General features: G+C 39.8%; 2 protein-coding genes and 1 long non-coding RNA gene across 3 annotated transcripts; 1 reads left to right on the forward strand and 2 right to left on the reverse strand.

Moving 5' to 3' along the window:
• Positions 1-26,726, forward strand: LOC149374520 (uncharacterized). The gene is made up of 3 exons (XR_016293095.1): positions 1-760; positions 1,941-2,189; positions 26,687-26,726. It is a non-coding gene; the product is annotated as an uncharacterized LOC149374520 (long non-coding RNA).
• LOC106635849 (solute carrier family 23 member 2) lies at positions 638-7,119 on the reverse strand. The gene is made up of 13 exons (XM_014348001.2): positions 7,059-7,119; positions 4,530-4,664; positions 4,167-4,324; positions 2,733-2,938; positions 2,529-2,655; positions 2,330-2,450; positions 1,945-2,200; positions 1,707-1,835; positions 1,466-1,624; positions 1,310-1,389; positions 1,107-1,248; positions 890-1,034; positions 638-783 (listed from the first exon to the last, which is right to left on the reverse strand). The coding sequence occupies exons 1-13, from the start codon at positions 7,092-7,094 to the stop codon at positions 699-701; spliced, it is 1,779 nt and encodes a 592-aa protein (XP_014203487.2). The 5' UTR covers positions 7,095-7,119; the 3' UTR covers positions 638-698.
• Positions 8,629-10,278, reverse strand: Mettl2 (methyltransferase-like protein). Its single transcript, XM_014348013.2, has 6 exons — positions 10,109-10,278; positions 9,695-9,847; positions 9,311-9,616; positions 9,131-9,244; positions 8,881-9,053; positions 8,629-8,806 (listed from the first exon to the last, which is right to left on the reverse strand). The coding sequence occupies exons 1-6, from the start codon at positions 10,219-10,221 to the stop codon at positions 8,667-8,669; spliced, it is 999 nt and encodes a 332-aa protein (XP_014203499.2). The 5' UTR covers positions 10,222-10,278; the 3' UTR covers positions 8,629-8,666.
• Positions 26,727-27,498: the final 772 nt, after the last annotated feature.

Genomic DNA, 27,498 nt, shown 5'->3' on the forward strand with positions numbered 1-27,498 from the left:
AATCCTTCCCCTTCGCCCCGCGCTGGTTGGATAAAAGAGGCAATGGCGGTGCCGCGGTGGTGAGAGATTGAAGGGAATTTCGGGGAATTTGAGAATAAGCATAGATGTAAAGGAGTGAGGCGGAGGAATCGTTGTTGTTATTTGTGCTGCGAAAAGTTGTCCAGTTTGTAAGTACATGTAAAAACAGCGACGTGATATTATTCGCTTCCACCCCGCAAACCATTGTTTTTGTTGCTCTCCTTTTCTATTCAACATCCGAACAAATCGAAGTAGAGTAAAAAAGATATAAACGGTACAGTGTTGACGGTTGTGTTTGTAAAAGGGAATACTTGAGTACCTATACGGAAGTTCAAGTACGGGATAATTATCGGGAAACGCTACGTGTTTAACGAGATAGTTCATCCGTGAAGGAAGAGTTCGAGGACTTTCATCCTACATATATATATATACATGTAAGCTTGATGTGACGTACAAATCGGAGCACCTCCTACGTCATTTCGAATTGGACATTATTTTCGAAGAAAAGAGACGATAAAGGTGTGGTGGTAATATATACACTGGTGCTTGTGGTGTTGTTGGTAACCCGGTGGCAGCGGCGGCGACATCAACAATCTTTCGGCATAATACCTACATACCACTACATATATACACACCAATCTCCCGCATATAATTTCATTGCGCACATATCTCATCTTCTTTTAATTGTTTTTGGCACGGAGTCCCCAACAACATGGCCTTGGTCTGTAGGTCGGCGAAAACGGTAAGTACGATGTCCACTTCCACCTACGTGTAACACAAACAATCGTGACTCAAAATTACACACTTAGGGTATCTTTCTCCACCCCGGCGGACATCTTAATTCTCTTTACTTATACGAGCATTGTATTACCGTCTCAGAACGCTCATGCCAAAAGGCAGATCGAAAGTGTTGTACGCGTACTCGGTCTTAGGGCCACCCACTTCGTCTTCAGCCACCTCAAAGTTTAACTCCATTTCCTTGGCCCAGGCGTCGAGGCCTCTCTCTTCGTCCGTTCCTGTAGACGCGTTTTTTTTTTTTACATCAGTTTTTATCATAAACGTTTTATCAGCAGTTTAATGTTGCTTACCAGGTATTATGTTGTCCAGGAAGCATCCTAAGAATCCTCCAACTAAAATTGTTGTGCTTAAGAGTACCGTGAGAACGCTATCGACTACTTCGTTTCCGGTGTTTATAGCGGTGGGATTTTTTATCATCCATTTTGAAAGTACCTGTAAGGAAAATACAAAATTGTATCTCTGGTTATCGAATAGAGTTTCAATTTTAAATTACCAGAGGAAAGAAAACAGAGAATCCAAGGATGTACAAGTTTCGAGCAGAATTCAAATTGATATACTGGAGAGCAGAAAAACCTGTAGAAAAACAATCATGTTCATATTGTTTTGTTTGTAGTGTTTTGAAGTTATGAGTGAAATTTTTAAGTCGTACCAAAAGCAGCTATCATTCCAAACATTATGCAAAATATTCCACCAACTATTGGTTCAGGAATTATAATAAAAACTGCTCCAAATTTACAGATCACACCTTGCAAAATCATCAGTACACAAGCCCACTGTATCACTCTACGACTCCCAACTTTGGTTACACCTATGTGAAATTTAAGACGGTTGCAACGTATCCTAAATATCTTTTATATCTTTTTTTGATAGAATTTAATAAACCAACTCACCTATGGTACCTACGTTCTCTCCAAAAGTATTGGTGCCATTACCACTTCCCCAAAGCCCTGCCAGTATTGTTCCAAGTCCTTCCATCCCGATTCCTCTATTGATGGCATGAACTGGTGGTGGTGGTGCTCCTGTAAAATTGTATGATGAAATTACTTGTTGAATCAAATCATTGCATATTAAGCTAGAGAGTATTATTGATATGATTCATTAATTCAACTGAATTTTGTTGACAGATACCACACATTCTTGAAGTTGTTGGATAATAACTGATGGACTCTACTGTACATGCCAATACACCAGCAAGCATACCAAGCACTCCAGATAGAGTAACAGTTGGAGTACCCCATTGTCCAGGATAAGGAATTCTAAACCAAGGCGATTGATTGATAATATTTAATTTCGTGTCTGCTCTTCCTGGATGGCCTGGTGGTAAAGCATCAGTAATAGTCAAAATGGCACAGATAATCCACATGACAACAATGGTAAGTAGTACCTTGAAAAACGTCACATGATTATTCATCAAAATTTCATTTTTACAATTGATTCATCTTTTTTACGTTGTATGTTGTTGTTTTAAATTACTTGGCAAAGTAAATAAACTGTAAATTTGAGATCGACTTACCGGAAAAAGCTTAAACAAAGCAAACCAAGAGATTCTGAGGCCCTGCCCCTTCTTGTATACTGGTATAGGGACGTTAATGTTGACTAATACTTGAGAGTATAGGGTCAACATTATAATGGTGCTACAAACATGACACGATTATATTCATAATGTATTTTTGAGATAACTTGTCTCTTCCACCCATATGTAAAATACATACCCTGCTGCAATGCCCCAGTGTTTTGAAGCAGCTTCTGATGCATTTTCAAACAATGACAGTCCAACCAACGAAACTGTCGGCACAATCGTCAAAGGAGTAATGTACTTTAACAAATACCCAATGATACCTAGAACAATTGATTTGTCATTTGTAACAACCAATGAAATTGTAATCGATTAGACATCCCAAATAGTTGCAAAATACCTCCGTATCCAACTATAACTTGAAAAAGTGCAGAAACGGCGATAGCACCTGAAAGCTCTCGCATTCTCACTTGCCACAATTCGGTCCGTTCCTCGGCCGATTTTGCCTCCAGAATCGAAGCTTCGGGACACTTCCACTGTGGTAAATTCAAAATTGCAAGCGTTGGTACCAAGAACGATATTGTACCCCCTTGCACCAGTGGAAGTCTTGAAAAAATAGAGAACAACTAAAGGACTGAAATTTATTTCTTTATGTTTGAAAAAATTTTATCCAACTAGATAATACAACATTTTGTAATCTAATTCAACACCTTGAGCGAAAAATAGATAGGTAGAGAGGTAAGTTTCTGATATTTGATGGCGTGCACCATCAATAAATCAACATTGTATGGCTATCTATTAAAAATAAAAACCTGCAATACCTCTCGCGATCAGATAATTGTGCTGCTTATTTTTTTCACAAATTGATTACCTACCGCAAAGGAAACATCGAGCGAAAATTTTACGACTTCGCGCGCGAGAGCTCAACTTTTTGTATTCTCTTGTGCACCGTATAAACTTCTGTAAATACCTATCATACTGTGCAAGAACAAAAAAAAAAAAAAAAAAAAAAAAACTAGAAAATTCATTCGTTCATCTGTAGTGTATATAATTTTACAGCCAGAAAACTTTGCTCCATCAATGGTTTACGCCCGCATTATCGGTTGGGGAATCGAATCGATAACTTCCAATTTATCTTATATCGTTTCACTATACCTATACGTGCACAATGTACATGCAGATGAATGAATACAACACCGGCAGGCTTTTGTCGTTTTTTTATTGGCTCGCGCTTATTGAAAGGCGATAATCAATGATAACTTTTTGACGCGTGTAATCAATTGTAAAGTTGATTCTAAATTTACCTTAACACATTGGCAGTTGAACAAATAATTGACTGTATACCTCGTCGGTGACGTGAATAAATAATATATGAGTTTTAGCTTGCGTAATTATTACTTTTTTACCTCGTAAGATAGACGATTGTAATTTAGAAGCATTTTTTTAACAATTTTGTGAAAGTATAAGCTTTTTTTTTCTACACATGTTACCCGATAAATTGCAATTTTTTTTTTTCTCGAGCAATTAGCTTCAATTAGCTGGACGGATTTGAATTGCTTTTGAGATCACTTTACAAACAAATGTCGATGCTGCAGATAAAGCGAACAGTAACCGAGTCTTAATTCTGAACCGCGAAACGTTACAGATAAATTGGACCGATTTCTCAGGATTACAAAAATTAATTAAACTTTTTACAATTTAAGCTAAAGGTGCGTAATTTTTGTCATTCCACGTGCATAATCGACGACACGAACGATTGTAGCCCTACACTTATATACTTTAGTCTGTCACTGCTGTTCATGAAGATGCGGAGCAAAAACTTTTTTATTTTTACCTGCACCCTATCGTAGTCTGTAAAAAAGTGACGATGCCCGTGACAAATATCATGGTTGAGATGATGTGACTGCGGGCGGGATCATCTTCGGCCATACAAAGAGCTGGTGTTAGGATGAAAGGTATGGAAACTATGGCACCGATCATCGTCAAGTAATGCTGAAAATCACAATTCACCCTCATTTTACGAAAATTCGCCGAGCAGGCTCTTCTTCTGTTAGAGTTGAATATTCGATATTAAAAATTATCTAAACCAGTAGTGTACAAAATCAGTTATACAACTGGAATAACTCATGTATTGTAGAACTCTTTGTTTCGCCAGTCAGTTAATTGTTTCGAATATAATTTTAATAAAGCAGCTCACCTGCAGTGCCATGAAGAGGCAGAGGTACCATGGCGGGACATCGTCGATCCCGTATGTGATGTCTGTCTTCCGATTCTGTTCCTTACCCTGATTCACATTGGCTTCGCCATTTTTACTCCAGTTCTCCTCAATATTCTAGTTTGAACATCATGAAAAATTAATTTCTTCATTTATTCTTTTTTTTTTTTTTTTTTTTTTTTAAATCTCAGTAACTGTCTTACTAATTACTAGATATGAAGTTGAAGTCGCTATCTGAATTAAGAAAATCAATACATCTCTATGCGCTTTTAGTTGCCCATTGTTTTTTTGCGATTTCCATTTTTAATGTACTTAATTGTGAGAAATGCTGTTTTACTTCGCATGGATATTCTATTACAGATAGAATCTCGAAAATGGTGCTAGGTTTTTAAAAAAAAATCCATCTTTTGAAAAATTAACTATACTTTTGAAGGGTGTACAAATTTACAGGATTGAAAACAAATTCGCGCATTTGTATACAAAACGCGAGAGTATTGAATTGAATCTTTGGAAAAAAGGCAGCTGCAAAAACTACATTTGTATGTAATTGTGATGTACATAAATTTAATGGTAAACATTTCACATTATTTTCTGTTTTAATTAATCCTCTAACTCAATATTGATACCTCGGTCAAAGATAGCGCTCACTCAAAATTATCTCCAAGAAAATAATTTTGAGTTAGACCAAGGCATCGATACTGTCATTATCTATTAGAAGAATACCAGGTAAAATACATTGTGTTATCTATTTTTAATGTTCATTAAGTCTTGGAACCAAAAAAAATTTATCATTTTTTGATAACTCAACGTCAGGAATACACAGGAATATATGTTGCAAACAAAAGATAATGTATAAATAAACAAAAAAAAATGTATGTAATCTGTAAATTTTACTAGTCACACATAGGCCCAAAGAGGTTTCCAATTTTAAGTTAGAGAGAAAGACTAAATCATTTAAATTAAATTAAAAACTTTTCTCCACTCTTGACAAAAGTCACATGCAACGACCTATTTCGTTTGTTTATTTTTTTTTCTGCCATCCTGTGGTTAGTAAAATTTTCCTCGTGAACGAAAATTCTGGATTTAAAACCGGATGTAGAAGGTATTCCTCTCGATTGATCGTATAATAATCGCGTGTGAAAAAAAAAATTCGCTTCTCATGACTTTACTTTGTGGTTTACATTACGCTCGCGCGGGCACGTGAGAATTTATCGCGAAAACCTAATTGGAAAACTCGTCGTATGTACGAGGTATACCATGTAGATTGCAGCCAAGCCCGAACTAGCGCGTATAATTAAAGTAAACATATGATGGTATTGGCTCGCTGTTAATCAACTCTCGCTTCGAGTATCATCTTCTCGTGTAAACAGTTACTTCAATTTTCGAGATCTAATGCTGTGGCCATGTCCTCGAGAGGCAAAGACAAAACTCTTTTGGTGTTTGTATCGCAAAATAGTTTCAAGACGTTTGTAAAATCATATTTGTTGGTGGTTCTTATGAGGAAGTTCTTTGTTAATTTATTCATTTGTAACACGAAGTCGTTAATGGAAATTAGTTTAGTTTGTTTTGCTTTAGTTCAAGACAATGGCTATATTGCTGTTTGTACACCAAAATTCATCAGGAGGCAATTCCATTTCAGTAAATTATCCAGTGAATAGTAATGTTATTTAAAAAATCATCCTTAATTTTTCTTTCATTAGATAAACTCCAGGACACGGTAAAAGAAAAACTCGATGGAATTTTATCAAGCATAAAACGAACAACTCTAAGTATATACGATTAGCGTCGCAATTAAACGACTCGTGCGATTAACATTTTAATTAATTACCCATTGATCGCCGATAGATTTTGTCAACTAAACGCGCTACTGGAGGGAGCATCGCGTGCATTTGCCACTTCGTTGACAACGGCGCGCCGATACATGCACGTCATCCGCCTATACTTCAATTGATCTAATTTGATTCTAATAGATTTCAAAAGTATAAATTCGCACGACTGCTCGAAGAACGCGCTGAGCTTGAATAATGACTTTTTTTCTGTGTTTTTTTAAAACACGAGGCTCTAATCTCACGGATAATACAACGACATCGAAAAAAATGAATTCCACTCCTTGACGTTTTTCAATTTAATTTAACATTATTATGATGAGCACAGTTTAGTAACGTTCGTGAAAATGTACTCTACTACTGTACGTGCTTGTACAAAGTTTACAAAACGTTATTCTACATGTCCTTTTGTCTCGCTTTTCTCATTCAGCTGATGCATGCACGGTATTCCGTTTCTGAAATCCAGAAAATCAAAAGCAAAACAATAATGATTATAACCACCACAAATGCGCGACGAAACCCTCGAATAGATTTCCATAGATTCCACAAAACACGCCACGTACAAAACTGTCTGTAACTGTTGAGCTCACCGGAGATCCAAAATTTCGGGAATGTTGTACACGCCGTCGTGCAAAAGTTTGTTACCTACAGGATGCATGTATACCTATACCACCCTTGAGCTTACCACACTGGTGAGTTGTATGGAATTGCTATCGGCCATGGTCGAACTGGTTGCACGACGGATGTAGGGTGCAAGTAGACGTACCTACTATGTTGTTCGTTTTTGCGGATGAAACCGTAATAGAGAAAGTAATTTTGTAATGTTTTTTTGTATGAAAAGTGCACCTGCACTCGCGAATGACAATAAAGACCGGTAAGTGTAAGCGATACCGGATGATGTAGACGCGCGCGCGCGTGGGGGCCGACCAGCGACTGTCAGCCGGCCGAGCAATTGCGAGACCTTAAGTATATTATCTCTGCATGAAGTTGCGAGCATTGTCTCTGCAGACGCTGACTTTGGCGCGCAAAGCTGGGTGATTTTCCGACGTAGAGGTGGTATGTACAATCAGAATTCTGCTTGGCTCTCGACAACGATGATGATGATGAAAGCTCTCGCCGTATGGACGGATTAGCGGTCGTTAGAGCACACTTGGTTACGTAGCTTGTGTTTGCTCGGATTTTTATTGCACCTGATGTGTGTGTATTACAATGGACGTGCTTGCTTGCGTGTGAAAAGAAAAAAAAAATACATGACCGAGGATTCGTAGGAGAAGTACAATTTTTTAGGAAAATAGGAAGTGCCGGTTGATTGCCGATTTTTCCTTTACGACTGTGCGATCGAGAGCTTTTGTTTGCAAGTGTGAGACGAACTGTACTTTTTGTTTGGTTTATTTCATATTTACCGATGTATGATATTAATATAATCGTCGTCCATTTTCTCAAAGTTTAAAAAAATAATTGCTACTGAAATTAGCTGGTAATATTGCTGTACACAAGTTTACCTTCAATGTAGTCCTATTTGCAAATAACCGCTATTTCGACGTGGATTCAACCTCTATACGTGAAAATGATTTTTTTTTTAAATTGATATCCCTACTGCATCGCATGTAAAACATAATTTTAATGTATGCTCATAAATTTATCACTCAAAGATGGAGGTGAAATTGTCCGGTGCAATATTGGCCCCACCCCACGCGTTTGGCATGTCAGTACATTCGTATTCAATAGTATTTATAAATACGTAATGGAACAAAAAAATGATTTCTTATCACGCTAAGGTGGTGGAGGACCCCCACTTACACTGCCTGGCATAATTTTTTTTATAACTTGTGTGTTACGAACAATAAAACAGATTAAGTTTCATCCACTCTCTTATCACGACTGTGGACATTGATTTTGGATGAATTGGCTGAATTTTACTGTCCCACTTATACATGCCGCCAAACGTGGCATTCGCGATTACTGTCTGTCACTACAAGCGAACGAAATACAGAATATTAACTGGTTTCGCGTCATATGTAAAATTAAACTCGCCTCACGATACCTACATCACGACTCTGCGGTCGAGAGCTTTTGTTTGCTCGCCCGTTACGTTTATGCTTGCAATTTTATAGCGCCGAGAAGTGAACTTTTCGCTTGTTCGAGTTACTATTTTTACATTTTGCAATATTAACAATAGTGTATTCGCGTTGTTAGAGCGTAGTTTGATAAATAATTAATGTACAGAGTTGTAAATATTATGTACAATTTATTGTGAAAACTTTTCAACGTAAAAAAAAACATTAAGTATTGATTAGGGTAATTTTCTGTATTTACATTGCACCCACACGCGATACATTTGCAATTGTCGACCACGGTTGACTTGCAATCTTCGGTCGACGAGATTTTGAACTTCACTGAATCCACAGCCGATAAAAAGATCTCGGATATCATCTGCAATGAAATTCAAGAATATTCAGTACCTATATATGCCAATTCGTGAATAATATTTGTGAACTTTCAACTACCTTGTGTAAAGAAATAGACGCGCGTTCCATCGCCCCTCACGTAGAAATTTTCAGCTAAACATCGGCCTTTTTTAAACCTTAGCTGAGCCAAGTCGTATCTACCGTAATCTCGAAATAAAACTAATCCTCCTGGCTTTAAATAACGATGAATTTGCTTTACCACGTGTTTCATTCTGTCAAATAGAATACCGTAAAGATGTAGCTTAAATGAAATTTAGAGTTATGATGGTACATTAAGTAATACACGTACTTGTTCGGATGAATGGATGACAAAACAAATATCATGATGATAATATCCAAACTGTTCTCTTCAAACGGTGGATTCCAGTCTTCTTGAGTAGCATCAAGAACGAACGCTTTACATCTGTAAAAAAAACCAACAAACATACATTTTTTCCAATTTTAATTTGAATTCTTAAGTGACTCGTACCTGTTTTCATCATACTCTTTACTCTGTCGTAAAATATCAATGGCCAGGGATGAAAAATCACAACAGTACACAAATAAATCTGGATCATTGTTGTACAACAATAAGGGAAATACTGTGTTTCCTACCCCACAGCCTATCTCAAAGATTCTGTGAGAAGATTTAATACTTTCCAAACTGTTCTCTTGAACCACATCATCACTTTGTGATTCTGGTAATACTCTGATAGGTCTGCATTTATCCTGTTTGACGTCATTGGGTGCTAGTTCCGGAAATTCGGTGAAAAGCCAATGTCTGTCTTTAAAAAACCTATCCAATTGATAATCATACTTGTTACTGTAATTTTGTTTGAAAAAGTCATCAATTGACAAGCTAAGTTACACCAACCTGTTCTGATGGATACCATAAAATTTATCCCAGTACTTGTCAGCTTCCGATTCATATTTAGCAATTTCTTCTTCGGATGCCAACACTGTTGAATTTTCCTCTACCTTGTGCTGAGCCACTTTTTCCTGTTCTTTGTCCCAAACAACATTGTCCCTGTCATCATACAACATAATGAGTTTATACAACAAAAAAAAAAAAAACATGAAAACTTGGCTAGTGGTGTATAAAATGATTTTTAAATTTCCAATACGTCGTATGCTTGGTGGAAAAAAAAAAAAAAAATTTCAATCAGACCAAGGCAAAACACGTAAATTTCAAAGCACATAACCAGCGAATGCAAATCAACAAGATATGTAAACAAATATCAGCTGCAAAGTTTTGAGGTTAGAGTAGTCAAGCGTTGAGATAAATCACCAGGCGTTGTGTTGAAAAACATTGTCGTCCTCGCCCAAGGTGCGATTTCCAAATTGGGGTCTTTTGTTTGACGTATCTTCTGTAATCGCGTCACTTGCCGTCGACTCTGCCATTTTTTAATCAACAACGCAACTCTGATTGCTGTTACGTGCTCCACAATCACACGTGTACTGCTCCGTACTCCACCGACCACACGACTATGTCTGCTATCTTTATATATAGATATACTCGTTTAAAGATAAAGGTTGGCTTACAGTGATAGAAATTATCAATTATTTTTTAATTTTTTTTGCATACTTTTTTTTTCATCTTACACTTTTTTTATTACTCTATTGACGTTTTGAAAATCGATAATCAAAATTATTTTCATTGTTCAAACAATAAAAAAATGTTGTAATTGTTTGTCAGTTTACTTGGTGTAATGATTTCAAAAACACAAGATGGTTACAAAAAACTTTCTTTTTTTTTTTTTTTTTTTTCTTCAATCAAGGCTTACGGTCAAGTTTTTAAAATTATACTGATTTCATAATTATGATTCTTCATTGGATGTATTGAATTGTAGTAAAATTCAAAAAAAGGAATTTTAGTTGCGAGGTTCACGATCACCTCGGAAAATGATGAACGAAGTCAGTAGAACGCACAGCGAAGGTGTTACAATATATAACAATATAATTGTTTTCATCCGTGTACGCTATAGTCGTGGCTTGATTCGCGAACCGCGAAAGTTTGAACGCTTAAATTATCTTGTAACAAATGAACACACACAACTTTGTTCAAAGGTTGTTTGTTGTCATATTTTTATGTAATGTTTATGTAATACTTGAATTTCGCCGTTTGCAAATGCAGCCACGACATATGTGGATCTATATACTCAACCGATATATCCGTAAGTACTTACGTCTCTTACGAAGCATAGGTATATGTTTTATCCGTGTATACGTAACTGTACGGCAAGCGACGCGTATATATATATAACGACTCCTGGCGATTGACAGTCTCGTTTGGTTGCCCCCGTCTCTCTCCCCCATCCGCAGAGTTAAGGGATTTCCGGTGTCGATGTTGCTTTGATTTATCTTCTTTCTCTACGCACCTATACATCCATACAAGCTACGAAGATCAACTCCAGACTCCCCCGACCTATACGCGCAAACTCGTAACTATACGTATATAGACGCCCAACAGACCATTGACGCGTTCTCTCTTTTTTTTTTCATGAAAGCTACAGCTGTATAGGGCCGTCAATGAATAATCGTGATGTTGTTGCTCCCTCGATTTTTTTTTTTTGTTCAGCATGTGTTCGTGTGTGTTTCTTACTTGTAAAGTGTATAAATATCCCGAAGTACTTGCAAGTTAAAATTTATATGTGAATTTGCTCTCGCACTACGGTGCACCGAAAATTGGCCCTTTTCCCTCTCAAAGTGGACACAAGGTTCGCCAGCTTCCGTTACTTCATTGAATTTTTTTTTCTTCAAGATTATTTCCGTGGAATCTCTCATTACCCTACATACCGAAGCTTTTAATAAAGATGGTACGAGGGATAATGGCACTTTGGGCAAAGTCCCGCAACGTTGCCAACTAGAAAAAAAAAAGTGTAGTCGTAATGGATCTTTCAAAGTGAACACGGTAAGTTTCACGTCTCTTGGAAAATATAAAAAAAAATTTCAAAAGAGGTAAATGTAGCCGGTCTTTTGAGCAAATCCTCTGAATGAAATATTTAAACAGTGTAGTGTGCATACGCTCGCGAGAGTGCATTATCAAATAAATTAGAAGAAGGAAAAAAAAAGTGTAGAGTTGGTTTTTTTTTTTTTTTTTTTTGGTAAAATTAAACGAAAAGCTGCAGAACACAGCAATTGGACGTCCTTTTTGAAAACGTGAAAATGAAAAATTCGCTAAATTATGTGTAAAATTACTCCCGTCTGGGTCAATTATTCGAGCACCGACTGCTTTACACTCCGGTTGTTTGAATCCCGAAATTCAAAATTAAACCGAAGCCCTGTCCACTTTCAAACCCTCGTTTTGCGACAACGAAAAAACCGATAATCTCTTTTATCCTGCGGACAATACGGGGGAGATTGTACCTAACTTTTTAATGGACCGTGAATTCTTTTTGCTTTTTTTTTTTTTTTTATCGTGAAACAAAATTTGTAATCAACCATCGGATCCTTGAATCGAAAAAAAAAAGGAAAGAAAGAAAAATTTAAAATGGTTTAAAGTGAAAAAGTCTGCCTGCTGCCCCGTAAAACGAGGTTATATATATACACCCAAAGGGGGTATGGGTATACAGAAGACGTAGTGCTTTTTGGCGCAAACTTGCGCAGTACAGCTTTCGGGTCAATGGCTTCTCAATCACCAGTGTACCACATATTGTATATATATGTATACGTATATGCATTTGAGATGTTTCGGAAGGACTGTAGGTGTGGATGTGTACGCACATGAAGGAAGGAAGAGCGGAAATCGGGGGACAGATATAGGACTGCACGCACACACTCGCGCGATTGAGCCCGAAAAAGGGCGGATGGACGGAGAGTTGAGAAAAGACGTTCGAAACACCGGTACCTACTAGGACGTTTATTGTACAGCCGAGGCGTGTATACATCAAAATGCAGCGGCACGACGAGGCTGCCGCAGCTATACTTTTCACTATATATGGACCGCGAGAGAGAGAGAGAGAAGGAAGTTTGGTGACGGAAGCAGAGCTGATGCTGCGTCCACGCACAAGGGAAATATATATGCCGTAAAGACGGATGTGAAGGGCATCGAGGACCGTATGGATGTATAAGGGACCACTCCATGTTGGGACAATATATAGTTTAGATCATTGAATCATCTATAGAATTAAAATTCATTAAAAAAAAGCACAACAGATACAATTATAGTCGAGGAGGTGGAAAAAAAAAAAAAAAAAAAGAAAAGGAAAGGAAAATCGTAGAGCGAGAGACGCGAGAGATGATGAGGAGGAAAAAAAGGACCGAACGATGAAAAGAGTACAGAGAGACGCGGAATGCAAAAGACAGACGGATGGAGTTAGAAGGGACGGGGCAATTAGAAGAAAATTTAAAAAATCGAGAAGCATAGGGAAAACAAAGATCGAACCGGCAAATGGACCAAAGTATCGCGCTGTAACACATTGTAGGAGGGTCGACTCCCCTGGAAAAGCCCTACACACTCTATAATTATCAGCACGGCGGGGTTTCGTCTCTATGCCACGGTACACGTCAAACTTACAGTGCCCACTCGAGTTCACCTCGAATCAAAGGGACAGACAGAGTGGGATGTACACCTATGGAGTGAGACGTCAAATTAATCACGAAAAAATATACCGGTTCGTCTCACGGGAGTATATATAATACCTCACCTCGGGAAACCCTGCCACCCTGGCAAAAATTTTAGTAAGAAGTGCGACAGCGAGGGATGATGGTGTACACGAATTGCGTCACTAGCTCACTGCTCCTTTCGTCATCGCCGTCGTCGCGTGGGCGCGGGCTTCTCGTCCTTCCCCACCCACACGGCCGATCTATATATGTATACACACTGTCGAGTGTTGTACTTCGCGAAAGAAGACAGAGTGGGGAAAAGCTCGTATCCGCAGGCGCTGTTCCGATCCTGCGGCAACTATACATACAGTCTCGGCGTGCACGGGCTCGCTTTGGGAGAAATCGATACGCGTTCGTTTCTCCGCCGTACCTCTGCTTCTTCTTCTTCTTCTCCTCCCCCTTTCTTCGAGGCTGCGAGATTTTGCGCGCGCGTCTACTCATCCCTTCTTGTGTGTGCATCTACCCCTTCGTTGTTGCGTACCTCATAATGGGATGTGCGTTATTGTTGGCTGTGCATTGATGATGCGGGGAGCTTGCGATGGGCTCTTTTATTGATTCGAGAGGCTCTTTTTACTTGAAATTTATGCATTTTCAAATGTCTTTCAAACAACGAGAATATATACTTATTTATGTTCATCCCACAGATATTCCAAAAGACTCTCTCATCGAATCTATGAGTACTTACCTTGTTGAAATTTCGTCAATTTTCACAATAATATACATATTATCACATCTGTTAATCAACGACACCGTCTCTCCCCTCTATTAAATTGCTCCGTGGGGAGGAGCTCTCCGACATCTCACGCCTCGTCGCGTCAATTTCGATCAATTACGCCGCATATCTAATACGCCATCGTCGAAATTTTACTTGCACTGCAGTCTAAAACTGTGCCATTTAATTGTACCTTTTTCTTCGTACCTCGAAATACGCCCTTCCCATATGGTAATCGGATATTTTTAATTTCCGTAACTGTACTCCCCATGTTTCAGTAGCCTTCGATTATGACTTATATGTCTCTAAGTACAGTCATGGCATAAATGGTCCAAGGAAAACATCAATATTTAAGAGCATATGCTCGAATAAAGAGAAAAAAAAAAAAAAAGCATAAACGTAAATCATGAAAAACAATCAAAACCAAAATTTCTCGCGCAATCGCAGCGAGTTTGATGAACAAAATGAAAAATATGTATTTAAATCTGTGGAAAGGTCGCGCAAATGATTGGACGACTGGCGTGCGGAGGGATTATGAAAACGTCGAAAAGCTAAGCAGCGTCGTGCGTGGAAAGGGGAGCTGTGTCTCTCTCTGATGATGATATAATTGGAGAGTATACGGGTGGCTGGATAAACGAGCGGAACGGCGCACCCTCCGAAAGACGGGACGGAGAAACGAGTGCGCGCGATAACCGGATGTGAAGACTGTTGCGCTCCGCCGTCAGGGACGCTCCTTCCGAAGTGCCGGTTTATCTTTTTTAAGAGAAAGAGATGGGAGGAGAGCGTCGGGACCATTGAAGCCGCGTGCGCAAGCAGAGAAGAGGAATTTTCTCTTTCTTGCAAGTTTGCTACAGGCCGGTGCTTTCGTACACAAGCGCCTGAACTTTCCGTTGGTCACACTGAGAGGAAAAAATATAATAAAAATTACTGTGCTGGAATGGTAATCTGGTGGTGTTCGGTCTTCTAGAGACTTTATAGAACAATAATTTTTTATGTTTGGTACAGTGGTTTTTACTATTTGTACATTAAAAATTACTGTCCAGAATATGGTAAAAATTAAGTTGCCACTAGTACAAAGGTCCCTAGACAACGGAATGACACCAGATTACCATTCCAGCACAGTAATTTTTATTGTATTTTTTTTTCTCTCAGTGCATGCACTTCTTACGCTCGTATTTATTGTAAGATTGGATTTGCAATGTTTTGTAAAAATTCTTGATGCATTTATCGTCGTGTCTTTCGAGATTTCAACAATAATGACAATCCAATTCCGTGCAGTGACCGTGAACCCGTGATTATATTGTTGGTTCAAAAACAGTTGGAAGGAGCCACGACATTTACGAAGATTCAAACGTATCCCTAAAGCAAAGCGAAGTTTGGCAAGTTTGAAGAAAAAAAAAAAAAAAAAAAAAAAAAACCGCACGAATCGTCGACACACAGACGTAAAAAGCTCTTTTGGAAATCTCCAAAATTTCCCAGCGCGGAGTGTAATTTCCGCTTATATTTCACAGGTGGCGGCCCCTTTTCTATGGTGGGGAGGGGGGTGACCCAAACAGTCCCATCGCGCTCTCGAGAAAGGAATAAAAAAGCGAAAATGAGTGAGAGAGAACCACACGCGAAGAGAAGTTTTTTTTTTTAATTTTATATATAGACACAGGCGCGCGAATCGTAAAAGCCGTGCACGCGAATCAGACAGCCTGTAAAAAAATAAAAGCAGAGGCGCATGGAGGAGAGAGGAAATAAGAAAAGAGAAATCAGTGAAACAGCTGTAAAAATCAAATAGGGAGGGGGGGGGGTGGGAAATAAAAGATGCGTTCGAGTGAAAAGGACACACGGAATAAGACGAGCGTGACGACGGCCAAGTCCGAAAGAGGGAGCGAGGAGGCAAGAAGCAGTATGTACGAGTAGGGCGGGCGCGTTGCGGCGCGGGGTGGTTGCCCTCGTCTGCGCTTTGTGGGAAATGCCCGCTCAATAACGCGTAGGTTCTCCTGTCTTGCTCGCTCGTTCCCTCGGCCTCCCCTTTTGGAAAGCTCTCTCTCTCTCTCTCTCTCTTACCGTACGTGTGTGTGTGTGTGTGCAGCGTGCAGAGCTTGGAAGGGAGGAGAGCCGACGAGGGTTGCTCTCGCCAATGCTTTTAGCCCCCCGAAACAGGCCCTGTGCCTCTTGCTGGCTCACTCTTTTTTTTTCTTTTTTTTTTTTTTTTTCTCTCGTAGACCCTGATGCCCATACTGGCCGTCTGCGGTCCTTGCTCTCGCTCACTCTCTTTCCTCGTTTGTCTTACTTTTGCGCTTTACGTTTTCGACGGCCTTTCCTATTGTCTCCCGTCTCCACTGCTGCTACTGCCAGCAACAACTACGCCCAACTCGTTCCGTTACTTTGTGCGTATTGCTACACGGGACGCGCTAGTTTTTCGTGTTTGCATGTTACCGTGCGTTATTCGGGCCGGCTCAGATGGAGAGAGAGAGAGAGAGTTGTATCTACATAGTTACTATATAGGTGGCTGCCCGAAACCCGCAATGTGTGCTGCTTCATCCCCTTTTTACTCGATTGATTGTACGTATATATATGCCCGGTCTTTTTTGCCGATTTTCCCTTCTTCCACAGGTGCTTCGGTTGAATTGTAAGGAGTATTTATGCGAAACGGTACGAAAACAATAATGATCACTTTTTTAGTCCCGTAACTTATAGTTTGGCTCATGGATGCGTTTTCGGTACGGCAGTTCCGATGAATTAGAAATGTCAGCTAAAAGATGTTAGAAATTATACAGCCTAAGTACGAGGAAATAAAGCCCAAACAACTATCTATTTATTATCAACTCGTATCATCATCATCATCATCAGGGTGCTTAGCTGTGCACGATATTACGTACAACCAAATAATATACATGTGTTGGCAAAGTCTCGCTTCGTAAACACCCTATAGAGCTTTCATCCGACGCCGCAAGCTCTCCTCCTCCGAGATAGAATATATATAGGAGCTACCTCCACGCGTGCATGTATACACGGTTATACTTATAGGTATAAAATTAGGCTTTGCAAATGACCCCTTCTTGTTCTTCTTTCGCAACAATGATAATAATAAGAGAGGTCGGTCCAGTGCAGCGAGTGCTCTAATTGCACTTGACATACTCATCGTGTGTAACACGCTATCTATAGCCCGCGGGCTTTCTTTCCTTCTCCTCAATCCGGGCGACTGTGTAGCTTTTTTTTTTTTTCATTATTATTTTATGTATCTACTTGCGAGTAAAGAACCAGCTGGTACAGTGCACACGCTCTGGGTCCAGCAAGCATATAGGCTACACAAGTGCAGTGTCACACTTGACGATTTCTACAAGAAGAGCTTTGTCTCGTGCTCTGTACACACTCGGCAGGTGCTCTCAAGGAAGCCTCGTTCCGTCGTATGTGTATGACAGCCAGGCGCGTTCTAATTTTGGGTGCCGTATACACTTACTTATCTGCAGCGCGCGCGATACTTGTTCTTTTTTTATCATTTTTGGCCCCGTTTCCACCCCCACCTCCCACCTCCCACTATACACCCTTTCAAGTGTATTTTCCATCGCGAGCACTACATATAAGTATTTATACGAGGGATATGCAAAGTCGAAGGTTTCAAGGCCGCGGAATTTCTTCTCGTGATAAGCAATCTCCGTCGCTTCGTTTGACGATGATATTGAACGTCCGAGCGACATCATTGTACAATATAATACACTTGAGCGTCTCGGGTGGAATGTAGCATTAAATTTAACTCTCGTGCATTTAAATGCAGCCGCGCATCCATAAATATAAATGTGTTACCATCGCCGAGTGTGTAATTATAATCATAGTACATGGTACGAAGCTTTAGCGCGGAATTTTCAAGCTTCGAGAAACAGATGCTTATCGAGATGACGACTGGCGCGCTGATTACCAATGACGTTTATAAATGTATGGGTACATGCATACTTTGCACGTACTTCCGTACCGCCTTATCGGCGATTCGTATATTTTTAAATATTTATATATACGTGTGAGGGTAAGGATTTTCCGAGCTTTATACCTGCATTAAAATTGATTTAGAAGTAGGTGTATATATATATATCGATACACAGTTATACACTGGGGTAACATGTATACTTTCAGGTCCAAATAGGGAGTTACCATTGATTTGGAAAATAAAGCTCTTTGCCTCCCTCTTGCATCGACAATGTCCCCGCTAATCGAAATGTCCCAAGTCAAACTCGTCGCAAACCCAATATTCCCAATCGACCCCTTGTTCGCTCGATCAGCCCCAACAATGACCGGGTCCCCGTGGGCTCTTTTGACGTTGCGTTGTACTTGTCGTCGTCTTCGAGCTTCGGTCCTCCCATTGTATACGACGATATAATTTTCCCGAGTATAGGGTATCGGAGCGCCGTTACGCGAGCCACCACCAGCAGAGAAGTAACAGTCGATGGAGGGGAGTCCAGGCGCGGGTAGACGCGTATATATACGTATACGCGGTCGATCGGCCCAAGTTCGCGCTACCCCTCTCTTATGCGCGCGTAATGTGTGCCTATATATATATAATACGTGTAACCCTCTCTCTCTCTCTCTCTCTCTCTGCACGTCTCGCGCCATGTGTACGTACGAGTCTGTGTGTCCATACGTACACTCAGAGAGAGAGAGAGAGAGAGCCCATGGCGTTACACAAGGGGTGGTATGGCATGAAACTGCTGCGCCTGCCGGTGGTGGCAGCCACGGTGATGGTGGTGGTGGTGGTGGAAACCCAAAGATCGTTCGGGCGATGACCTCTCGGTGTTATACGCTCCGGCAGGACGGCCGGGCTGACGCTTCTGGACTCGTCGTTCGTTCGTTCGGCGTTGCCATAGCCCTCCTTTTTTTTCTCCCTCTGTCGTCTATCTACGTCTCGCTTTCGAGGACCCCTCCGTCCTCTCTCGCTGTATTATTTTATATATATATATACCTGTATGCAGCCGGTCGTTTGCTCTTTCGTGTCTTTTTTTTTCTATTTTTCTCCCCCCCCCTCCAGCTCTCTATCGTCCATTCGTAACTTTATCGATCTTCGGCGGCGCTAATGGTTTTTTGTTGTTTTTTTACACAACATTCTAACAATATGCCTGGTTTTTTCGCTAACGTCCCCCGCGTATGTGGAATCGAGGGGCTATTGGGTTAAAGCTTGGAAGAACGGATTATTACCACGTGGTGGTAGTTTGATGGTTCCGAGATACGATTCTTCTGATCAATGTCCAATCTTTCGGTAAAAAAAAAAAAAAAAATATCCATCGGTCAACTAGATCTTCTGATGGTCAATAAAAGTACCGCTTTCAATGATATCGCGTATAGGTGCGCGCCAAAATCTGCCAAACAGTTTGAAACCAGTGAATGTACCAAGTGGTCAGCACAAGTTGATCAACTTTGGAATAGAGAGACTTGATCAATCGTTCGATAGAGCATAATATACAATTGGAAAGTGCGGTTTAAGCATCTAGTTTTTTTTTTTTTTTTTTTTTTTTTTTTTTTTTTCACGCCCGACAAGAGCTCGTAATAGATTCTTTTGGTTTTTCTTGTGTCGACTCGTTGAGACAAAGTCTCAATTTACTTACAAACGCGAGGAGGAAGAAAAAAAAAAGGAATAGAATTTCACTCGCTCGCTTTGAATGTATATAATATGCGATACGTATGGTATGTATAATATCTCATTTCGCGAGTGTGCATTAAACTTTTTTTTTTGTAGCGGAAGTGAGTACTCGTTGTTCGTGTAACGACCTCCTTGAAAACCAGTAGTTATTAGTAACGTATTACACATACATACCTCGTACATATACGCATCCCCAGCCCCTCCGCACGAATCGCTGTAGCGTAATTATCGTTTGGAAATCGTTGGTGTGTTGAATGTTTAAATATTAAGTTGTCGTTATACGTGTGCACTAGTGTAGCTATACTCTTGGTAAAGCCAACGAGGTGAATTACTTCGTTTCAACTCGAACAACAGCTTTCCCAACGAGGTGTTATTTGTCTTGTTTTTTTTTTTTTTTTTTTTTTTTTTTTATTGAAAATTTGTGAGTGTTTGTTCCCCTTTTATTTCGTTTGAAAGCACCGTTCAAAGATTTTCATCTTATCGCACCAAAAGTAGTTTTTCGCTAAAACGATCTTTGGTATATACACTATAAATTTAATATTAAAGTTCGAGGTTTGCTCATCATTCTACCTTCGATGTTATTGTCACGTTGAACATCTAAATCTGCCGAGCTTTTAGTTTAGTTATACTTACATGTGTATATATATATGCGCAAGCATGTATACATTTAGATGCAGGTGTACCAAAAATTCATTTATATTTCAAGAGATGGGACAGCTTTGAGCCATATATTATATATTATTAGATACGTTCTCCGAAAGTGAATCAAGAGTAGTGTGACGTGGCTATACACGTCGAAACATGTTCCAACAAAATCCATTGGAAACGAAACAACAATTGATGAGGAATTTCGCAAAATTGCAAATGATGCGTTCCGAATTCGGTACTCTCTCATCCACCTTATTCAATGAATTGAGTGAGAGCAACTGCTTACCTACTTTCTATTCGTAAATATTAAAGAAAAACAAATTTGATCAAGCCAGCAGATTACTTTCAAGGCTAATAAGTATACTTTAAAAAGTTAAACACTGGAGTAGACATAGCGTAGAAAAACAAATGAACCGATGGAACCACCCCCGTAAAGTACATATACGTATAAATGTAATTCCACGTAGAGCGCCGTGTATCATCCAAAGCGCGATAAAATTATAAAATCACCACAATAACACGAGAGGAAACTCCGTAGTCCCGCGAACGCAATTTTCTCAATACCGCAGCAGCAACGGCAGAATCAGCCGATCCATAAACCAATGGCTAATCCTATTTCCGCAAAATTTCCTAGCCAAGCGTGGTTTCATCCCATGCGCATCCTGTAACTCTCTGTTCTGCACTCGCGTGTATAATATACACATGCGCTTTGTGTGTGCAGCAACAAGAGAAAGCTGCCCCCGAACGAGAGCACCAGTCGCTTCAAAGGACGTATAACGACGTTAAAACAAACTATCGATAGCCATTGTCGTCCGCCCATTCCACGAGCAAGACACGCTCTATACCTGCATATGTATACACTCATTGTGCAGAACTGAGCACCCTCTTCTCCACTTTGCCCCTATTAACGATTGTTAGTACTGAAATTAAATTCAAGCATCCCTTTTTTTTAAACTTGCCAGCGTGGCGCTACCTCGCCACCCGAGCTTTAGCAAGTTTTTTTTTATAATTTTTTGACGATCTTCGCTACGCGCAAGAGTTCGCAATGCGCCACACGTTCCATCCATTTTTCTACCCATCGGAGCACACTCGCTTACAAAGACGCATGATCCGTACGGTTAACCGCAAGTAGGGAGCAGAGACCAGAATGAAGAAGTAGCAAAGTGTAATGTAGATTGTAGGAGAGCAAACGCGCTTATTAGTCGTATACGCTCGAGCAGTGCCACGTGTAGCGAGAGATTTGTGCGCACAAACCAGTCACCGAGTTAAGGCCGTGGAGGACGACCAAGTGTATACATTGTGCTTGCCCATTCGCACCTATACTATACTTGATGATCGGCCAGAGGAGAGGACGCTGTATCCTCTCGTCGTCCGGAATGTTAATTTTTTTATTTATTTTTTTTCTCCCAACTGTAGCGGGCAAGTGCTCAATCTTTCCCAACCAAGGCAACCTAGACTTCACTTGGCGCGCGAGCGACAGCTGCTTACGCGGATCTGCTCTCGTTTCGACGACGCGCGCGCGCGTTACGAGGAATGCCAAAAGAAAGCCGCGGACTCAGCTGATGGTCTTATCTCTGGCCTTTCTCTCTCGCGCGTGCGGTGTTTTGTGAAAAAAAAAAAAAAAAAATAATAATAATAATAAAAGTGTCGCGATTGAGACGCTTTGCGCGCGCGGATCTGGTTGTGAGGAATTATCGCGGGGCCCAACCGGCGCGTTGATTGATTTTTTTTTTTTTTTTTTTCGAACTACTTTTGCTGCCCCTGCGTTTTATCTGGCTAATTGATGGTTGCTAAAACGGCTCGGAGCTCGTTGGGAATAAACGGTACAACGCACTCGCTCTCTGGGTTTGTTTTCTTTGTTCGCTTTTTTATATATAATTTGACTAATTTATCTGGTGATGAATATATATTGTATAGCCGAGCGAGTTGCACGAAAACAACAAAAAAACAGCTTTGCGTGTATTTTTTTTTCATCGGAGCACGTGAACAATACGCGAGAAAGAATGGCTGGGTGCTTTATTTTTGCAATTTAGGAATTTGTGTTGAAACAAAAAGAAATGCGAACTGACTTGTTTTTTTCCTCTATTTTTGTTACTTCGCTCGGGTACAACAGTAGTTGCGCGAAGTAAAAATATCTTTTACGTTCAATAAGAGTAGAGTTTACGGGATATAAGTGGCATCCCGATTTTATTTTTGGATGAGTAACAATAAAAAAATTTAAAAACAGCTCGAGCTTCATTATTTTTCGCTTCGTAGCTGTGCATTTCATCTTCATTTAACGCGGTAGTCGTATACTTTTATGCGCTTGCAAAGAAAAAAAAAAAAAAAAAAAATCACAGCTCAAACTGAGGCGGAAATTCATAGCTTCGTAAACTTTCAATTTGATCACGGCTCAGTTGCTCAAAAACGTGTACTCGCATGCACTGGGCAAAAAATTGAAAATTTAATGAATTTCAAACGCAAGTGAAGCGTATTTGATTGCAGTAGCCTCGCTAGGGGAGGACGTACACACGAGAGGCATTCTTAAATAGCGAAATAAGGTGTACGCAAAATGTACGTTTTTACTCCAATGAAACGTTTAAAGCCTGTGATTTCTATAAAAAAAATTGTAATCTTTTACACGAAACGTAAAAAATTTAACTTTTATACCAGTCCGAAAATCCTCCACGTGTTTGAGCGCGATAAAAATGCTGGGGTCTTAAGTAAGTAAATATGCGTTTGAGTGCGAAAAAAAAAAAAAAAAAAAAAAAAATTACGTACAAGTACTTATCTGGGGAGCTAACGTGCGTGCCTGCGTTTATACGGTGCGTGCATGTACGAGGCAGCCGGTTGTGCAGTCGTAGAGAGAGAGGCAATTGACCGCGTGGCCTTGACTTTCTGCTTCTGCCGTAATAGGCGAGCCTGCAAATTAGTTTAGAAAAAATGCATACATACCTCCGAAGTTTGCAACGATAAGCTAAGATATGGTTGGGGTATGTTATTTTGCACCAGATTAATAATTTGTAATCACCAAACTCGAGAAAGACGCGAATAAAATCAATGTACTTTAGAAAAAATTCTATAGAGATTAGGCGAGTAAAGGGTAGAACGATTACCTTGGAAATTGATACAAATTTTAAGAGTTAGCGGATCATAAGTGCGTGAAAGTTAATTTTTTTCCTCCAACAAAGCTGTTGCTTAATGATGTCATTGGAAAAAGGAGTTTTTACACTATTCAATTATTTTTTTTATATCAACTCGTGATTTCTATTCCATACATTTACTTGATAAAACATTATCATAAATGACCTTGGTTATTGATAATTCCCTGCGTACAAATCGTCCAAATTATCGCCCCATTATAATTCATTGATCTGAAAATTTTCGAAACGTTACAGGTCATCATTGCAAACGTACAGTCTATATACCACACAGGGCTCTGTAGCGAGCAGTGTCATGCTTAATTATGCTAACTATGTATAAAATATTACGAATAGGAAGTAACGGGGGAGTTTCTCGATGGATTGTCCTGATGAAAAATTGACGCACGAGTATATACATTGTACATAGTTTTTCATATCCGCAGTGCACACCATTGCATCTCTCTACCTCGCGTGCGAACCGCTAATCCCTTCTCTTGGCCTGTCTTTCTCTCGTGCGCTCTCACCGCCTCGGGAAAATTTAAAACGAGGTTAGATTCGATCCGGAACACGCGCCAACATCGGTGGTACACTTACACGAGGTGCACTCGCGTGAAATAGCAGTAATGCCTTGGAGTGGGATGAAAAAAAAAAAAAAAAAAAAAAGGAGGTTTGAAAAATCTCTGCGCCAAAAGGAACGCTTATACAGGAGGGAAGGATCGAGAAAGCAAGCGCAACGGCAAAAGTGCATTTCGTACGATTAAGTATCGTGCGTGCAGCAGCAGTTCCGCGGCGGGGGCGTCGATCGGCCAAGAAAAGGAGCGAGCGAACGAATGAGTATACGGGGCCAATGGCCTTGACCCCGTCCACACGTATACACTGCACGAGTATAAAGAACGTGTACCTATATATTATACATCGAAGTCTGTACAGCGAATAAGCCAGAGACGCGCGAAAGAGAAGAGCAGCAGTGGTTACTAGTCACCTTTCGATCAAAACAAAGCCACCAGTAAGTATACCCCGTCACACCAACTATGACGACGACCTTTTTATTACTTCCGTTTCGTTTTTCTTCCACCCCCCCCCTCCTTTTTTTTAGATGTATACTTGGTTCGTATCGATATTTCAGCAATCTCTACGTAGACAGATGCGTGTGACGGATATCACGATCGTCTTTTTCTCTAATACATTCATAGAGTGGTTTTTCTGATCAGAATCCATCATGGATAACAAAAACCATGCCAAAGAGAGTAGAAAACGTAAACGTGAAGATAATGTTATACATTATGAAAAGTACATTGAAACAGAGGCAGAGATACAACGAAGAACAAACATAAAAGACAGAGATGTACTGATTGAAATGCGCAGTTGCGAAAATAAACACATGTTACGTAGGGAAGATATTGGTAAGGAGGTGCTTCGCGAGAATGATCAACACAGATTCCTTCAAGAGCTTTATTCAAGATACCGAAATCATAGGCAAGGTAGCGCGTGTGTTCCCTTCAAAGGCTCGTCGTGTACTCCCCGAATAGACTCTCTCCTTGCTCTCACTTCCCTTCCCTTGGCCCTAGGGCCCCTCGTTACGAGGTTTGAGGAGAGGAAGCGTAGAGTCTCACCTATACTACCGTACGTCACACACACGTATAAATGTATAACAGTCGGTGATCTCGAGGGAATTCGTGAAACGAGATAGGAAAGGAAAGACACATTTTAAAATAGATATTATGCACAAAAATGATCTGAAAACAGAGGTATACGCGAGATACGTTGTGGAAACTGAGACAAAAGGTTGTAATATGTGCAGTGACACAAAAAATAAAATTACATTAAAAATAATTCTAAAAACTGTAGATCAAGTCGAGAATTAAAAATGTAGAGACTCAAAATTAGATACACAGATATAAATATAGAGATTTATTATCATAATGGAAATTAAATATAAACTGGATGACATGTTGTATACAAAACGGAACGAAGATTTGTAGACACTAAAACCGATGAGCCAATGTTAAATATAAAGAGATATTTAAAGAAATCCCCAATGCAGGAAAAAATAAGCATATTTTAATACTAACTTGTATATTATGTATGAACATAAATGAAAATTATCTTCTACATCAATTATGAGAAACAAAGTAATGGATCTTGAAATATCACAGACAAATTCAAGGATGAGTGTACTTTAGCAGCCCGCAAATAAAAGAAGTCTTGTAGCGATGGAAATAATATTAATAACCTGTTAACATCATAATGATGTATTCGTTATCGATTGGTAGTAATTTTCCAACGTTCCAAGATTGATTGTTTTAATGTTTGTTTGAAAACATTATAGAGTTCAAGGGTACGTCACTTGAAAAAATAAACACTCATTAAAATAACATCCAATTTATCACAGAATTTTTGTTGTCAAGACCCGGAAGTGTAAGCGTTTGAAGATAATAAAATGGATAACGATGTCATTATAGAGAATTTCAAGTTCATTTGAAACCATTACTCAACTATCTTCAAAGAACTAATACCACAGTTGGTCGGTACATTAAATTTCTAAACCAAAGTCCAAATGACTTTATGTATCACGTGCAGCTTGTCACGACAAAGCTCAACAATTTCTTTGATATTCATTATTACTGACAACATAACTTTCAAATGTCTCGTAGCGATGATAGTGTCTTTTTACGTACATCCCTCCATTTTCTCTTTTTTTTCATTTTTTTATTTCACTGTTTGCGACCTTGGCTATCTCGCAGGTATTCAGTACCGACACCCCCTCGCACTCCACAATCCTGCCTAGTACATTCAACTTCCTCGGCTTGACAATTTTTTTTTAATTTCTCCATTTTCCCTCATGCTTCGAGTTAATTTATCTCACCTCTGCATCAAACGCCCCTTTCGATTTCTTCTTAGTCCACCTGTTAATTCATGGAAAACTAGATCTATGACTTAAATCTAAAGGATCAACGATGATCGGGCACCCTCGCAAACTCTTGACTTGCTTGTTTTGCCTTTGAAAAAAGTAAGCTTTGTTTAGATACACTCATTGGTGTCTTCTTTTCCACAAAATAAAATGTATCAATACTTACAATCATCATTCATAACATGCATTTATACATCTCACACAAAACTGCACTAATCCAAATGTTTTTTTTTTTTATGATTCTGTTGCAGGTGAGTTTTGTTACCACGCCTCTGTTGCAAATAATAACCATTTTTTCACGTAAGTTAAAAAAAAAAGTACAAACATTGATTCAAATATGCAAGATTCCAGTAGTTGTTTGAAAAAAAGTGCAGACAAGCTCGTACGGGGATATTGTACCGTCCGCGCGCGCCGAGAGATACCCATCTACATTGTGTCGAAAGAAGGATAAACCAGAGCTATCCCGTTTTTATGAGAAATAAAACTCCCAAACAATGGATCAGTCGTGACGGGAAGTTGAATTATGACAGCCGGTACAATCCTCTGCAAATAACAAACGCGATCTCGTGCATGTGCACACGTGCATATATATATACACTCTCACGTAGCGCATTAACATTGAATGGATCTTATTAATCGGGAATGTCATTTGGGCCGTACTTAAAACGAGAGAAGCCGCGGTGCCGTCATGTTTATTCATCGTGATCACGCACCGCGCCCCCGTACACCTAAAATATCTGAAATATCTCCTTCACTCGATACACCCCTTAACGATGAAATTCCGCGGAATTACCATCGAAAGCCTGAGCACACACCCAAAGTATTCGAAAAGCTCGCTACTGGCCGCTCTATCCGATGAAGGAACAAAAAATCCAAAAGAATGGCCACCATTGGAGAGGGGGAGTGCACTGGAGAGGAATTCGCACTCGGCGAACATAAAAAAAGGGTAGAGGGGGACACATGTATAGGGAGAAGGGGAGTGGGGTGGAGGAGGAAGAGTCGGCGTGGAGAGCGCAATGACCTTCCTCAAAACAGCTCGCGAGAAATCGATCGACGACTCCTT

The sequence above is a fragment of the Copidosoma floridanum genome, unplaced genomic scaffold (genome assembly GCF_036245765.1).
Source record: "Copidosoma floridanum isolate Cflo_tuat_1 unplaced genomic scaffold, Cflo_Japanese_pri ptg000019l, whole genome shotgun sequence".
Classification (NCBI taxonomy): Eukaryota; Metazoa; Arthropoda; class Insecta; order Hymenoptera; family Encyrtidae; genus Copidosoma; species Copidosoma floridanum.

What these genes read in the sequence shown, in the direction of transcription:
- LOC106635849 (XM_014348001.2), bottom strand. Translation starts at nt 7,094, where the DNA reads ATGGCCGATAGCAATTCCATACAACTCACCAGTGTG. An exon ending in GCCTCTTCATGGCACTGCAG is followed by an intron (nt 4,325 to 4,529) that starts GTGAGCTGCTTT and finishes TGTGATTTTCAG; the next exon opens with CATTACTTGACGATGATCGG. An exon ending in TCTCTGTTTTCTTTCCTCTG is followed by an intron (nt 1,249 to 1,309) that starts GTAATTTAAAAT and finishes TTTTCCTTACAG; the next exon opens with GTACTTTCAAAATGGATGAT.
- Mettl2 (XM_014348013.2), bottom strand. Translation starts at nt 10,221, where the DNA reads ATGGCAGAGTCGACGGCAAGTGACGCGATTACAGAAGATACGTCAAAC. An exon ending in TATGGTATCCATCAGAACAG is followed by an intron (nt 9,617 to 9,694) that starts GTTGGTGTAACT and finishes TCAATTGGATAG; the next exon opens with GTTTTTTAAAGACAGACATT. An exon ending in TCATCCATTCATCCGAACAA is followed by an intron (nt 9,054 to 9,130) that starts GTACGTGTATTA and finishes TCTATTTGACAG; the next exon opens with AATGAAACACGTGGTAAAGC.